Raw genomic sequence first — 12,786 nt, forward strand, 5'->3', positions numbered from 1 at the left:
GGTTTTCATGTGCAAGTTGACCATCACTTGGACACGCAACTCCACATTAACTGATTCATATACTTATAAGCGAGAGTCTGCACAGAAACCGCTTTTGTTATAGGATCAGCGCGCTGACGGGACACTACTATTACACGCATTCTCATCGATTCCTCCCATTTAAATCTGGATTTGCTCCGCATCTCACATACTCAATATTGTCTCCCATGAAGCCTTCCGGGAGATAGAGCTAACGATATAGGTTCCACGTTAACACCCAGTTCTCACATCACAAGCTCACGGATCACGACGATGTTATCCGGATATCCATGACTGATTCTCCGAATGGGCCCAGGCTCATGAGCGACAGGAGTAATCTGAACGTTGAACGTCTTGGCCGAGTGTCGAAAATGAATTGTAAGTAGTTCACGTGGTGAATGAGCGCGGGTCTGACGGACACAAGCTCTTTTGAGGGGCCGTGATTGAATCGGTAACTCCCGCTTGCATGCTATTTGATACACTGATAGGCCATCACTGCCATCAGCTCCATATCCCTCAACGTTGCATGACAGCTTATTTCGCTCGTGGTGCAGAGCCAAGCTTCGTTTTGGATTTTATCGCGTTATCGCGTCATCTCGCCAACGTTCCGCCAGCCCTATCTCCTACTCAAATTCCAATTGATGCTCACATATGTAACCTTCGCAAATCCTTCATTGACATATCAACGCCCGATGCTGCAATGGGCATCGACCTACAGCCCAACATATCTCCGGAGGTCGCTTGTGCACCATCTTCTGCGTTCGGAGAACGCGTTGCTTTCACCCCCTTGGCTGAATTTGGTGTTACTGATAGGCATGTAATTCTCTAGCGAGATCCTTCATCCGTACAATACATAATTGCAACAAATTGAATACAGCTCACGTGGAGTTGCAGAAGTTGACCATGCTGAAAAACGAACAGGGAGAATTGAGCTCCGATGATGAGAAGAAGTACAAAGTGTTGATCAGGCAGTGCGAGAAGGAGATTTTGGGTGCTGCGGATGTTATCTGCTGCACATGCGTGGGTGCTGGTGATCCTCGCCTCAACAAGCTCAAGTTCAGGATGGTTTTGATCGACAAAGCCACGCAAGCTACTGAAGCGGGTGCGCTTGTATTCCTTGATAGGTTGTTCCTCGACTGACCCTGAAGCAGGATGTATGGTCCCTCTGGTGCTTGGTTGTAAGCAGGTTGTTCTTGTCGGCGATCGCCAGCAGCTTGGTCCAGTCTATAGATGGCTTGTCAATATACTAGGTTGACCATCCAAGCGACGTGACACCATGGGGACGAAGTAAGGTATAGGCTCATCATTTCACAAAGCTGTTGAGAAAGTCAGGTATCTGAATTTCAGTGAATGCTATGTATGATGGTAGGCGTCTATCAGGAGCAAAAAATCGTCAAACACATGCAATGGTAATTTCTATTCCAACGAAAGGTTCTCAAGGGAGTGACCGCTTAGCAGGTGGAGAATGCAGTACTTGTTTGCTAAGTGCGTGAAAGACACGAGAAACACCTTGCTAGACGTGCAAAGCAGCCAACGTCTGGAACATATTCAATGTCTAGCGGGGAAGGGGGTCCGTTGGTTGCAGCAGAAGCACTGGTACTTCCAGTCTGCAAGGTTTCTGGGGCAGTTCCATCGGTCGCATTGGATGTGCCCACTGGGGGTGCGCTGCTGCTTGAAGCACCAGCATTCGCTACACCAGTGTTGGAAGTATGGGCTGGTTTGGGAGGGGGACGTGGTCGCTGCACCACATGCCGTTTCCCGCTGATGGCATTAGCGGTGCGCTGCGGGAATGTCATGAAAACGGGATCATGGATTGCCACAGCTCGGCAAACTTACGTATTTGCCTCGAGTTGCGAAGACATCCACAGTGGGGATCCTGCTGGGGAGGGGAGTATCACCCTGAGGAGTGGAGGAACGAGAAAAGAGACGGGTCATAATGTTTTTCATTCGTGAGCCTTCGACATGGTGCGTGGTTGTAGTAGTGCGGTTGTTGCGTCCAGGTGGGGAACGCGTATCAAACTACAAACGGATGGTGAGATGTGCATTGAGACTACTGTGCCATATAGACTTACATCATTGAAGAACCTAGGCGGGATTCTGGTGCATTGCGGGTGAGGCTTTTGGCCTGGGATGGTCTTCTGCAAGGCTGAAGTTAGGGGTAGTACGCAATGAGGAGAAAGGGAGCGTACTTTAAGAATTTTCTGTTCAGACTATATGATAAGTCAGCGTGAAGCATGACATGAGATTATTTGCTCGCCTGCTCTGATTCACTCTGAGGAACTGTCCATGTGCGAACGAGCTTGTCCCAACAACCGGTGGCGATGAGCTGGCTGTCCTCGGAAAAGGCTACACAACGGACGGTATCAGGGTGCTCGAGCGGCTCGCCGATGGGTTCGAATGTGGTCAGGTCAAAGAACCGCGTCGTTTTATCATTGGATGTGGTGGCGAATTTGGTGCCATTGGGAGCAATGGCTAGTGAGATAAAATTTTCGACGTGCGCGTCAAACTGTTTGATAATGTCTCCAGTGGTAGCATCTGAGATTCGGATGTCTTTCCTGTTTCCACTGACGAGACGGAGACCATCTGGAGTGAATGCGACTCGCCAAGCCCGCTGTTCTATTTTTAGTAGTTCTTCTCCATTTTCTGGATTCCAAACGATGATGTGTTCGTGCGTGCCTGCTGCTAGTTTGCTTCCATCGGGGGAGTATGCCACCGAGTTTGCCTCACTGCCCACTCGGAGTGGCCCGAGGACAATTTTGCCCGTCTTCCTATTCCACACGCATACTGTTTCGTCCTCTGACGCACTTGCAAATGTCTCGGTGTCCGGTGCAAATACGACGCCCTGAACATAACTGTTATGCCCCTTGAACGAGACTGGCACTCTCTTAAGCTTGTTTGTCTCAACTTCCCAGACCAGGATGCTTCCGTTTTCTCCTCCACTCACAATCCAACACCCATCGGGGGATGCGGCAACCGTTTCGACTCCATGATCGTGACCCAACAAGGGCTCCCCCACCTGTTTCCCCGTGTCCAAATCCCACACCCGAAGACTTTTGTCCCAAGAGCAAGTGACGAGGAGACGTGTACCAGGGATGAAAGCTACGCCTCTCACCCAATCTTCATGACCCTTGAGCGTCATTTCAACGTGAGGTAGTTCCTTTCGAGTTGACGATGCTCCGTGAGTGGTAACCGCCATTGGATCTTGTTCAGCAACTCAGTCAACAAGAGTATCGAGGAGGGAGCAGTCACTTACATGCGCTACGGTGAGTGGTCGCTAAATTGCATCTTCTACAGGATGCTTACTACCGCTGAATCCACATGTCAGTAATGTTGTAGACACGTGGTGTCCCGCATACAGATTCCACGTTCAGCGCTTCTTTCTGCCGTTGTCTGCTAGTAGGCGCTCACTGTGCTTCAAGTTGTCGTGGTTGATACAACCTCTCAGCCACATCAGTCCACAAGAGATATCTTGTCGCATAGATCTTGTACTAATAGGTGACCAAGTAAATTGGTTTTCGTTGGCTGCGGTACTATCATCACCTGAGGGAGAACCAGCGTTTCGTTCCTGCAGGCATCATTTGATCTTTCAGAGGCTGGAAACTACCTTCTCAGTATGCTGAGTTACGTTGCTTCTCCTCACTACTACAAGTTGATTCCGCCTACAGATTTTCATGCACAAGTTCGACTACCATGCGCACGCGCAACTCCACATGTTGGTTGGCCCATATACATGCAAGATTCTGCACATACTTTATCGATATGGTACGACACCTAATCAAGTGAATGGCACTACTCTTTGACGCATTCTCATCGAGCCCACTGATATCAGATGCTTCCCACATAACACGATACTTGCAGCTGTGCTGGGCTCCACGGATTGTGACGAAGATATGATTCCTTCGAATGGGCTGAGGTTCTTTGAGCACCAGGGATGGAAGGCATTCTTAGAATGTCGAATGTCGAGGTGCAGGTCCATGCAGCAAGGACGGCATCTGTTGACGAATTGCAGAAGGAGCGTTAATGACTGCATCGTATGTTCATTCCTCCTATTCCTATATCTTATTGAAGTCATTAAACACCTCGCAAGTATCACGTACATTCTCGGACATGATCTTGCGCTCCAGGTTTCGCGCATGCAGATCTTCATCAGGGCTTCTAGAACTCAACAACTCTCAAACGTATGCCAAATAGCGTTCTAGAGAAGCCCATTAACCTGATCCAGGGTCCTCCTGGTATTGGAACGACTGGAACTTCCACTTCTGTCGTCTATCGTCTCGCCAAGGTGGATCTCGGTCAAGAGCTCGTCTGCGTGCCGTCGCACATGGCTATTGACCTTGCGTTATTATCTCCGACAGTCATATTCACGTAAGTCCCTTAAAAAGCTTACCTTGAACTACATCTCTGCACGAGTATGGGATCCAACCACGAATCTGCAAGTCGCCACGGCTTACTTTGGAAAAGATAACGATATCCTCCCCGCTAAGTCATCCGAAGATCCAGGTCCCGCTCAACTTCTCGTATGTTGTATCAAACGCTCGGATCCGACATCGAACGAGTAATATAATGCCTGCAAGAACGCTGGTATTTATACCACTGGGTCAAGGCCAAGTTAGTGGGTATGTCATGGTTGCTTCTATTTGCTCATAAGAACGACAGGCGTAAACTTCAGGCTCATACTTACTATGGATATTGCTGGATTGCCGTCGACCCAATCCACATCCACACAGGTGGATGCAGCCCCTTGCCCTATCGAGCAGCTTCGAGCTGCACATCAATTCAGTATAATGGCGATCCGCGATCTGCGCGTCGCCTCTCGTCTATCTCTGATTCTACTGTGTTCTGGCACGTTGCACTAGCTCCGCTATTGCGTAGTCATGGATATCAGTCAAATATGACCATCCGTCATTATTTCATGGCCTGCGCATTCGCCTTGCTACAGTCTGTCTCTATTTCATATTTTCATTCCAGTATTTACGGCGTTGCTCGCACCACCATGACGTGCAGACAAACTGTTGGATTATAATTAATGCTGACATCGGTCAATGACTCGGTTTTTGTCTGCTGGGATGGCTTCAAGTTGATCTGATTAACTTTGATAGATATCGAGCTTCCACTGAGCAGCCGGGTCCGGATGTTCACCTCGCGAAGAGGTAACGTACTTTTTCATGGTAAGCCTCGTGTTTCATTTGATTATAACGTGTTGTACAAAGTGGACATTGAAAATGTACTTAGCAATACCTACCTTCGACGTTGACGCAAAAAATCGTATTCTGAATCGCGATGATAGGTGCATCAAAGCATACCCTCAGAACCTGCCCGAGAGAACGACATGTGCAAACCGTGTGCGATATGTGGGACAATGAGTTTGCAACAATCATCTTATCATAAACCCACCTCACGCGTACACATCCCCCTGCCGACCCAAGACTGCCTGAACTTCCATTTGGACTGCCCATCCAAGCCCGCTGAGAAGATACCTGCCACTGGTTGCACTCATTTTCCATCCATCGTGTGCTCGGGAAAACTTTTATGCTTGAGGACTTCTCAATACACAGAGGTGTTTGCAAAAGCTGAGGCCTGAGGGCCAGAGGTCATTGCAAATTTCCGTTCGACCACTCGATGTGTTATTGTAGGAAGCGCCAGCGATGTTGATTTCAACTCTACCATCCTAGCTCGAGACTAATAGCTGTATCAGGACCATGACAATAAAGAACTGAACACGACGATGAGTGATGACAAGTTGACAACGGGCGGTTGGCGGTATTGAAAATGCAAATACAAGCACCGAAAAAAGATACTTGCGCTTGCTGGCCTTCTCGGCATAACCCGTCTCAGCGCTTAGTGACGCAACCATCACCGTGACCAAGTACTTGAAGTCGTGGGCGTTTATCTATGGAACCAAGAGTAACAGGGTCTCTAAAAAGGTGAAACTGCCAATTGCAACACGATACGAGACTAATAAGAACCTAGCCTTGAAATCGTGTTGGCAGTTTCTTCAAATACTCGGTATTTACTTATTAATTTTCCGAGTTTAGCTAAATGTGTACTCATTTTCATCATGAAGAAGGAACGACTCGGACTGTTGCTGTCCAGTGTCTTCAACCTTCTATTTGATCCGCCTAGGGGAGACTAACTCATTTTCGATCACGAGGTGGGGCGGTGGGTGTTGGGCATTGGGCTTGGGTGTTGGGCGTTTAAACACTAAGCTCCCCTATTGGCAAAGCACTGAATACCCACTGGATACCTATTGGCACGAGCTTGCCTGTGATCTAGCTCGATCCCTCACATTGACCGGCGAACGCCAGCAAGTCCAAATTATTTTCGGACCTTGTATTCGTGTCGTCATTAAATGACCGTTTACGGACGGAATAGCGCACTTTCCGACCTTCAGGATCTTGCAAATGGCTATAGGAAGGTGCCATGTGTCCCGGAGAATACTACACATACATAACGCCGGCAGCATGATTTGCTTATACCAGTACAGTTTATTTCCCCACCACTCTCCGTCGATTCTGACCTCTTCTCTCTGTATTGGCAGGAGAAGATATGTCCGAGAAGTCACTGAGTGTAGAGGCCTTGCAGGGCGATGACTCTGCGTCTAAAAGCAAACCTAGTTTGTCTTACTATGGGGAGAAGACAACAGGAGTCGTCGACAAGGAAATACCAAATGAACAGGCTGCTCAGAAGCTTGTACTACACCTCGGCGAAGCACCGGACGGAGGAATAAGGGCGTGGCTTGTGGCTTTTGCGCAAGTACACGTTCAATTCGTTAAACCAATGACTGACGTCTTCGGATTACAATAGTGTCACATTAGTCTCATTTTCTACGTGAGTCAATCTCAATTTCTTTTCGCCCGCTGGGCTCAATGCATACAAGATTTGGCTTTATAAATTCATGGGGCGTAAGTAGGTTTTGTCACCATACACTTGCCGTTCCTACAATTTTCCGCCTTTCAGGTCTTCCAAGCGTATTACGAGGAAAATTTACTACGTCACGATTCTCCTTCAACTATGTGAGCTGCTAAGTTTATTTGATGCAACCTTGTAACTGATTTGTTGCACTCTCCAGAGCATGGATTGGTTCTACGCAGGTGTGTTTAATTCTTGTTCTAGGAAACCTGCGTAGCTCACTTGTCCTCGTAGTATGCACTCGCGTACCTTCCAGCGCTTGCAACGGGGCGACTGTTTGACCTGGGGTACTTTAAATTACCGTTCTTCGCCGCTAGCTGCGTCATCGTTGCGTGCACTTTCCTAATCGCGGAATGCACTCAATTCTGGCAATTCTTCCTAACACAAGGTGTCGGCGTGGGAGTAGGCTGCGGTATCATATTTAGTCCCGCAATCGTCATCGTGTCACACTGGTTCTCCAAGAAACGTGGTATCGCTTTATCCATCACCGCCGTTGGGGCTCCACTCGGCAGCATTGTGTTTCCTGTAGCGGCACAAAATCTGATTCCATTAATTGGGTTTGTTCGACTAGTCGTAGGGCAGTCCATAAACGCTCATATGATATGATTTCAGGTTTAGATGGACAATCCGCGTATTTGGATTCATTTTGATGGCTACTCTTGGGATGGCCAACATAGTATGTTGTCGGCGTTTGTGGATGCCTCTTTCTCTGACGCAGTTCCCTCAAGTTACTGAAACGACGGCTTCCACCCGTCGATGTTCGTGGGGGACTCTTTAATCTCAAAGCATTCCGCAACAAAGCGTATACCATCTATTGCATTTCAGGAATCATGATACTTTTAGGCATTTATACAGGTACGATCGTTGCGCTCATTATCATCGCTGCTGATATATTAGTTTGATTAGAGCTCACATATATGTCTGTGAGCGCAGTAGCAATTGGCGTCTCCAAAGACTCTTCATTCTATATAATCGCCATCACCAATGCAGCATCTACCTTTGGACGTTTGTTGTCTGGTCTACTGGCGGATAAATTCGGTATGTCTCTGCTCTCCACAGCTTTGAATTACGGGAATACGAACCAATATTTTGACCAGGCGCACTCAACACTATGTTGCCCTTCATTGCTCTATCGGGAGTCATGACAGTCGCCTGGCCGTTTGCTAAAAATGAATCGCAGCTCATTGCAATAGCCACCCTTTACGGGTACGCGTTTCACTTGTTCATAGCTAGCTGTTCGACTCACCCATTCAGATTCTCCGCCGGAGCATATGTATCTCTGTACTCTGCACCTGCCGTGGCAATGGGAAAAATGGAAGACGCGGGGCGCCGAGTGGGAATGTTCATGTCCCTCATTGCTTTTGGAGGCGTTGCTGGTCCTCCTATATCAGGCGCCATCAGTACTGCGACAGGAGGGTTCGTTGCTGCAGGTTATTATGCAGGCAAGTTCACGAAACATGCAATATTTGAGTGAACATTAACCTTCCCTCAGGTGGCATGATTCTATCTGCTGTTGTATTGCTAGTTGTGGCACGGTACCTCCATCTCGGACGTCTATGGGGCAAGTTTTGAATGATCGTTCAGTGAGGTGAATCTGGCACTATGCACAGAAGGAGTAGAATGCGGCATGATTTATGTGTGGTGCCGAGCACCATCAATACTCATATTCATAATAGACCCGTGTATGATTTGGGCATCGACAATAGGTAATTATGATTGAGGAAGAAATGCATTGAGGTCTACGATACACTCATTCGCAGATAATCAGATATGGGCTTAAGTCACCCAGCTGGTTGCGTCCCTCGAGTTTGTAAGTACTACTGTACAGTAACACCTTTAAGTGGTGGTATCGAATTTCCTCATCGGGCAATGATGCGGAGATAAAAGGGAGGTCAGCGACTTCGAGTCACTCTTTCTTTTCTTGTGCACTGTGCAAACTGGTCAACGTTTGCCTTTCAGCGCTCAGCGCTCAGCAAGGATCTCTCGTATCCGCCCGTCGCAATTATTTCGAAATTGCGCCGAGCGTGGCACGAGGATGTCTCGTCGCCCTCGACACCACATACTCTTGTTATCCCCTCCTCGCATCGAGTCACTCATCATCGTAATCGTCCCTACAAATCCGTCTGGACTCCACCCTTTCTTGGATGCCTTATCCATTATTTGACGACCTTGCCTGTTTAGACGTCATACAATCCCTCCATCGCAACACTCGTTTGCTACATTTTTGCTGTCTGATGAAAGCCATCGCGTACAGTGCTCCACTTTCTTTATCCTTTCAGTTCTGATTTGCATGCCGCACTCCGAGTTCAGACTTGAAGCGGGCCATCGTATTCACATGGGACGATCCACCGGCAGGGCAAGGTCCCTTTGACGATACTGCAGCGTCCTTTGATTCTCTGATAAGACGTTTTCGCTGACACATCATGTTTCGCAGGGACAGTGGACGATGATGCTTCTTCAGGGACTCACCTGATATATGCGGGACGATATCGGCTCTTAGCCATCAAAAGTATGACATTCCTCACTCAGAAGAACTTGACCGTACAACAGAAAATAAAATTCTGCACGATGAAAGCTACGATGGAGTGGGTTTGAATCATCTGCAGTGCGTTTCCACGTGGGATGTCTAACTCTACCCATCGTCATGGCCCCTTGGGTGTAGATCTTTTTTTTTAGGCTTGTTGTGCCTCGTACATCTCACCAATCTATTCTGAAACTTTACCTTCGTGATAATTCTGCTGTGAGCAGGTGAACAAAGTCATAAACTACTGTAACTGGAACATATGAGCCGAGGACCGAGGATATAACATGCTTAAATATACACATATTGGTTCGAATTGTGATACAAACGATGTAGTCAATCTGCAAAGGTTGTACACGCGCGTGCATTGTGCGTAAAAAGAGAGCCAAGTTCATAATGAGACATCTAAGAGATCTGGACGTTATCTTTTGTGCTGTATATCCTTATCGTTGACATTACTAACAAGAAGAAATCAGTGAACAACCCAGAAGTATATCACGGGCCTCACCATTATCGTGTAATAACTTCCCGTTGTGACAGTACTTAGTGGTCCTCCCTGTGGCAAAAACATTTGCGCCAGCGAGCCCCACATCGATAGCAGAAGTGGGTGGAACAGCGGCACGTGATGTGGTTACACCCATCTGTACGTTCGATGATCGCCCGGCAGCCAGGACACGACTGCCAGCTTTTATCGTCTGCGAGTCTCTTCAAGTCTCTCTGCATTCCTGCCTCTACACATCCTTCTCCCGGATGTCTTCTGTTCTTGCATGCGAGACACATCGTAGTGCCACATATACGGCAAGTCATGTTCGCCTTGCGAGTGTCTGAGGAGCACAAGAACGCAGAACATTTCTGATTCGCGCAGTACACTCGTGTAGCCGGCGAAACGGCATATTCCACAGACTTGGCAAGAAATCGCGTCTGCAGTGGTTTAGGTAATTGTCGAGCGACCTTCTTTACTGGCATTCGAATCTGGCAACATTGCAAGGGATACAGAGATTCGTCTTTCATGGACGCCTTCGCGAAATTCGATATGCATTCCCGGCAATAGTGATGAGCACATGGCGCACGGATACTTTGCTTTGGTAGGACCTTATCTCCACAGGCAATACATTCTACTCTATTACAGCGGTAAGGCTAGTAATGGACCAAGGAAGTTAGAGTTTGGTGGGGATGCTCACGGAGTTTGGTCTCGTTTCAGAAACTTCATGAAAATTTGTGACAAACAAAAAGTCGCTTTTCTATCTTGTGGAGCTTTGCGCCACTCGTCATTCGTGACAATCTGTGCACTGCTGTGAATACAATGTTATAAGCCGCCAGGGTGCTTAGGGGTCTTTCTTGTCAAGAGAGAATCGCTCACGTCGCACACCAGTTCAACTCTGGAGAACAGGAGGGTGGAGTGCACCATGCTTCTAGCTGGGGACTTGGCGAGATGTCCGAAAGGGGTGTTCCACCAAAAAGAGAAGATGCGTCAATTTGGTTTTCGCTTGTCATGGGTTGAGCGAGCCACTCTGTGGTATGCGAGGCGGCCTCCAGGTCGCTGCTGGTTATAGCAGCCATATTGGTGGTACGTTAAGAAGGGCCACTCTAAGGGGTGCCTTATGCCATGGAGCTGTGCATCATTTCACATTGATAAACAAGGCAAGAGCCTTGCGCCGGGACCGAACGCTAACTATAGACGTCTAGACCTACGACCAGCTGACCGAGATATACAAAGGTCATGTGTACATCAACCCCATAACTAATGTTGCTTCTCAAAGCCGATTCACTGAACAACGCCTACAGGTCAAGGCTTGGCAATGTATGCAACGCTTGAGTTGAGAAGCATTGTAAGCACACAGCCCATACATTCCAAAGATGACAATCTTACCATCAAATACCTCCATAAATCATCGTGACACTCCTCACAACGACCGCCGCCACTCCTGTACTCCCATTCGTGCACAAGGCACTCGTGATCTTCCTCTAACTCCGCCATCCTCTGGTAAACGCGGTCCACGAAGATTGCAGGGTGCGCGGCTGCCTCACGAGCACCGAATTGATTGTATACACGTCTTTCGGCGTCATCTAACAAGCGTTGGTCGTCCCATTGCCGGCAGTCACAATTTTTCCACAGTGCTGCGCACAAGTAACAAAACTGCGTTGAGCATCTACAGGTCATGTGATAACATCCCTGCCAAAGTTCCACGATAGCGTGGCAACCCGGGCAGGTCTGCCAACCCATTTGAGATGCAAGGGATTGAATCATCAAGGACTGCGCGTTTTCAGCACAGTCTTCAGTTGAATGGGCTCGGTTCTTGCAGGCGGAGCATACACGTGTCGTACAAGTTGTACAGGTGATCTCAAACCTGCCGCCAGAAGATGAGCCTAAGAACGTGGAGCAAGTTTGATTTGGACAATAGACCCGTGAAGTTGGTGGAGTTGCGAATTCCGCAGATTTGTCCTGAAACTGGGATCTTAAGTCCAATGGAAGCAACGGGAGGACGTTCGCGACAGGGAGAGGCTGCCGGCAGCACCGCAAGGGGTAAAGCGTCTCGTCCCTCGTAGATGCTTCGGCAAGGTTTACAAGGCAGTCTCGACAGTAAAAATGCGAGCATGGAGCATCGAATCTTTGCGAACGTCTGATAGGATCGCCACATATGATACACTCCACCCTGTAGCAAAGCAGTATAAGGTCGAGGTCGTGAAATAAAAACTGTGCCTAACCGAGATAGCGTCTCACCGCGAGCTGAAAGTTTTCCCACATTGTAGGGGAGATGAGAAGATTCACCGAGATCATCCATTTCATCTGGGTCTGGCTCAACTATGTCTGTAATATCATTATTACCGAACATAGTGGAGCCACACACACTACAAGGTCGTCAGTAACATATAAAATCAAGAATAAGATTTACAAACGGCGGAATTCTGGTCCATTCAAGTGCTTCTTGTGAATGAGTAGGGGTTGGTGAATTGTCTCCTCTTTCAAGGGCAAGGGCAGCAAGATGATCGTCTCGTTCACCTTGGTTGATTAGGGACAACGCCCTGAGAGCCGCAGTATCGGTTTGAAGTGCTTCATCAAGGCTAAGTGCAAATCTGCGGTCTTGAAGTTCGGCCAAGGAGATCTTCAAGTTTTCTGCCTGAATGTTAAATGCAATTTCTTCGTCCGTCAAGCAGGCATCCTCCCGTAACTTTCCTTTGCGTGATCCTTCGACTTCTTCAATATCTAACAAAGATAACGCCAGAACTAGGGCCTCTGCCTCGATGACTGGCACGCTGCAACGAGTGTTCATGATGGCTGAAAAGAAAAGGGGAACGTAATCTCATTTTCGGCTCCTAACTCTGTCAATGGAAAAAGT

General features: G+C 48.1%; 5 protein-coding genes across 5 annotated transcripts; 3 read left to right on the forward strand and 2 right to left on the reverse strand.

Moving 5' to 3' along the window:
• Positions 1-864: 864 nt before the first annotated feature.
• DEU56DRAFT_952284 (uncharacterized protein) lies at positions 865-1,122 on the forward strand (the record flags this gene model as incomplete). Its single annotated transcript, XM_041359163.1, has 1 exon — positions 865-1,122. A coding segment is annotated over one exon (258 nt), but the record flags the coding sequence as incomplete, so codon positions are not given.
• Positions 1,123-3,967: 2,845 nt separating this feature from the next.
• DEU56DRAFT_976850 (uncharacterized protein) lies at positions 3,968-5,137 on the forward strand (the record flags this gene model as incomplete). Its single annotated transcript, XM_041359624.1, has 6 exons — positions 3,968-4,034; positions 4,087-4,196; positions 4,241-4,321; positions 4,374-4,535; positions 4,593-4,626; positions 4,675-5,137. The coding sequence occupies 6 exons, from the start codon at positions 3,968-3,970 to the stop codon at positions 4,872-4,874; spliced, it is 654 nt and encodes a 217-aa protein (XP_041214200.1). The 3' UTR covers positions 4,875-5,137.
• Positions 5,138-6,328: 1,191 nt separating this feature from the next.
• DEU56DRAFT_438435 (MFS general substrate transporter) lies at positions 6,329-8,540 on the forward strand. Its single transcript, XM_041346229.1, has 13 exons — positions 6,329-6,496; positions 6,557-6,767; positions 6,823-6,846; positions 6,896-6,920; positions 6,976-7,031; positions 7,088-7,109; positions 7,162-7,484; positions 7,540-7,603; positions 7,656-7,782; positions 7,834-7,965; positions 8,025-8,133; positions 8,182-8,369; positions 8,420-8,540. The coding sequence occupies exons 2-13, from the start codon at positions 6,565-6,567 to the stop codon at positions 8,497-8,499; spliced, it is 1,353 nt and encodes a 450-aa protein (XP_041214201.1). The 5' UTR covers positions 6,329-6,496; positions 6,557-6,564; the 3' UTR covers positions 8,500-8,540.
• Positions 8,541-9,524: 984 nt separating this feature from the next.
• On the reverse strand, positions 9,525-10,844 carry DEU56DRAFT_438682 (uncharacterized protein). The gene is made up of 4 exons (XM_041346230.1): positions 10,805-10,844; positions 10,630-10,740; positions 9,957-10,568; positions 9,525-9,906 (listed from the first exon to the last, which is right to left on the reverse strand). The coding sequence occupies exons 2-3, from the start codon at positions 10,656-10,658 to the stop codon at positions 9,992-9,994; spliced, it is 606 nt and encodes a 201-aa protein (XP_041214202.1). The 5' UTR covers positions 10,659-10,740; positions 10,805-10,844; the 3' UTR covers positions 9,525-9,906; positions 9,957-9,991.
• A 200-nt stretch (positions 10,845-11,044) lies between these two features.
• DEU56DRAFT_438705 (uncharacterized protein) lies at positions 11,045-12,756 on the reverse strand. Its single transcript, XM_041346231.1, has 4 exons — positions 12,347-12,756; positions 12,155-12,298; positions 11,319-12,102; positions 11,045-11,259 (listed from the first exon to the last, which is right to left on the reverse strand). Exons 1-4 carry the CDS (start codon positions 12,718-12,720, stop codon positions 11,203-11,205), a joined length of 1,359 nt encoding a protein of 452 aa, XP_041214203.1. The 5' UTR covers positions 12,721-12,756; the 3' UTR covers positions 11,045-11,202.
• Between the last annotated feature and the right edge of the window lie 30 nt (positions 12,757-12,786).

Source organism: Suillus clintonianus (genome assembly GCF_016758775.1).
Source record: "Suillus clintonianus strain FC179 chromosome Unknown DEU56scaffold_5, whole genome shotgun sequence".
Classification (NCBI taxonomy): domain Eukaryota; kingdom Fungi; phylum Basidiomycota; class Agaricomycetes; order Boletales; family Suillaceae; genus Suillus; species Suillus clintonianus.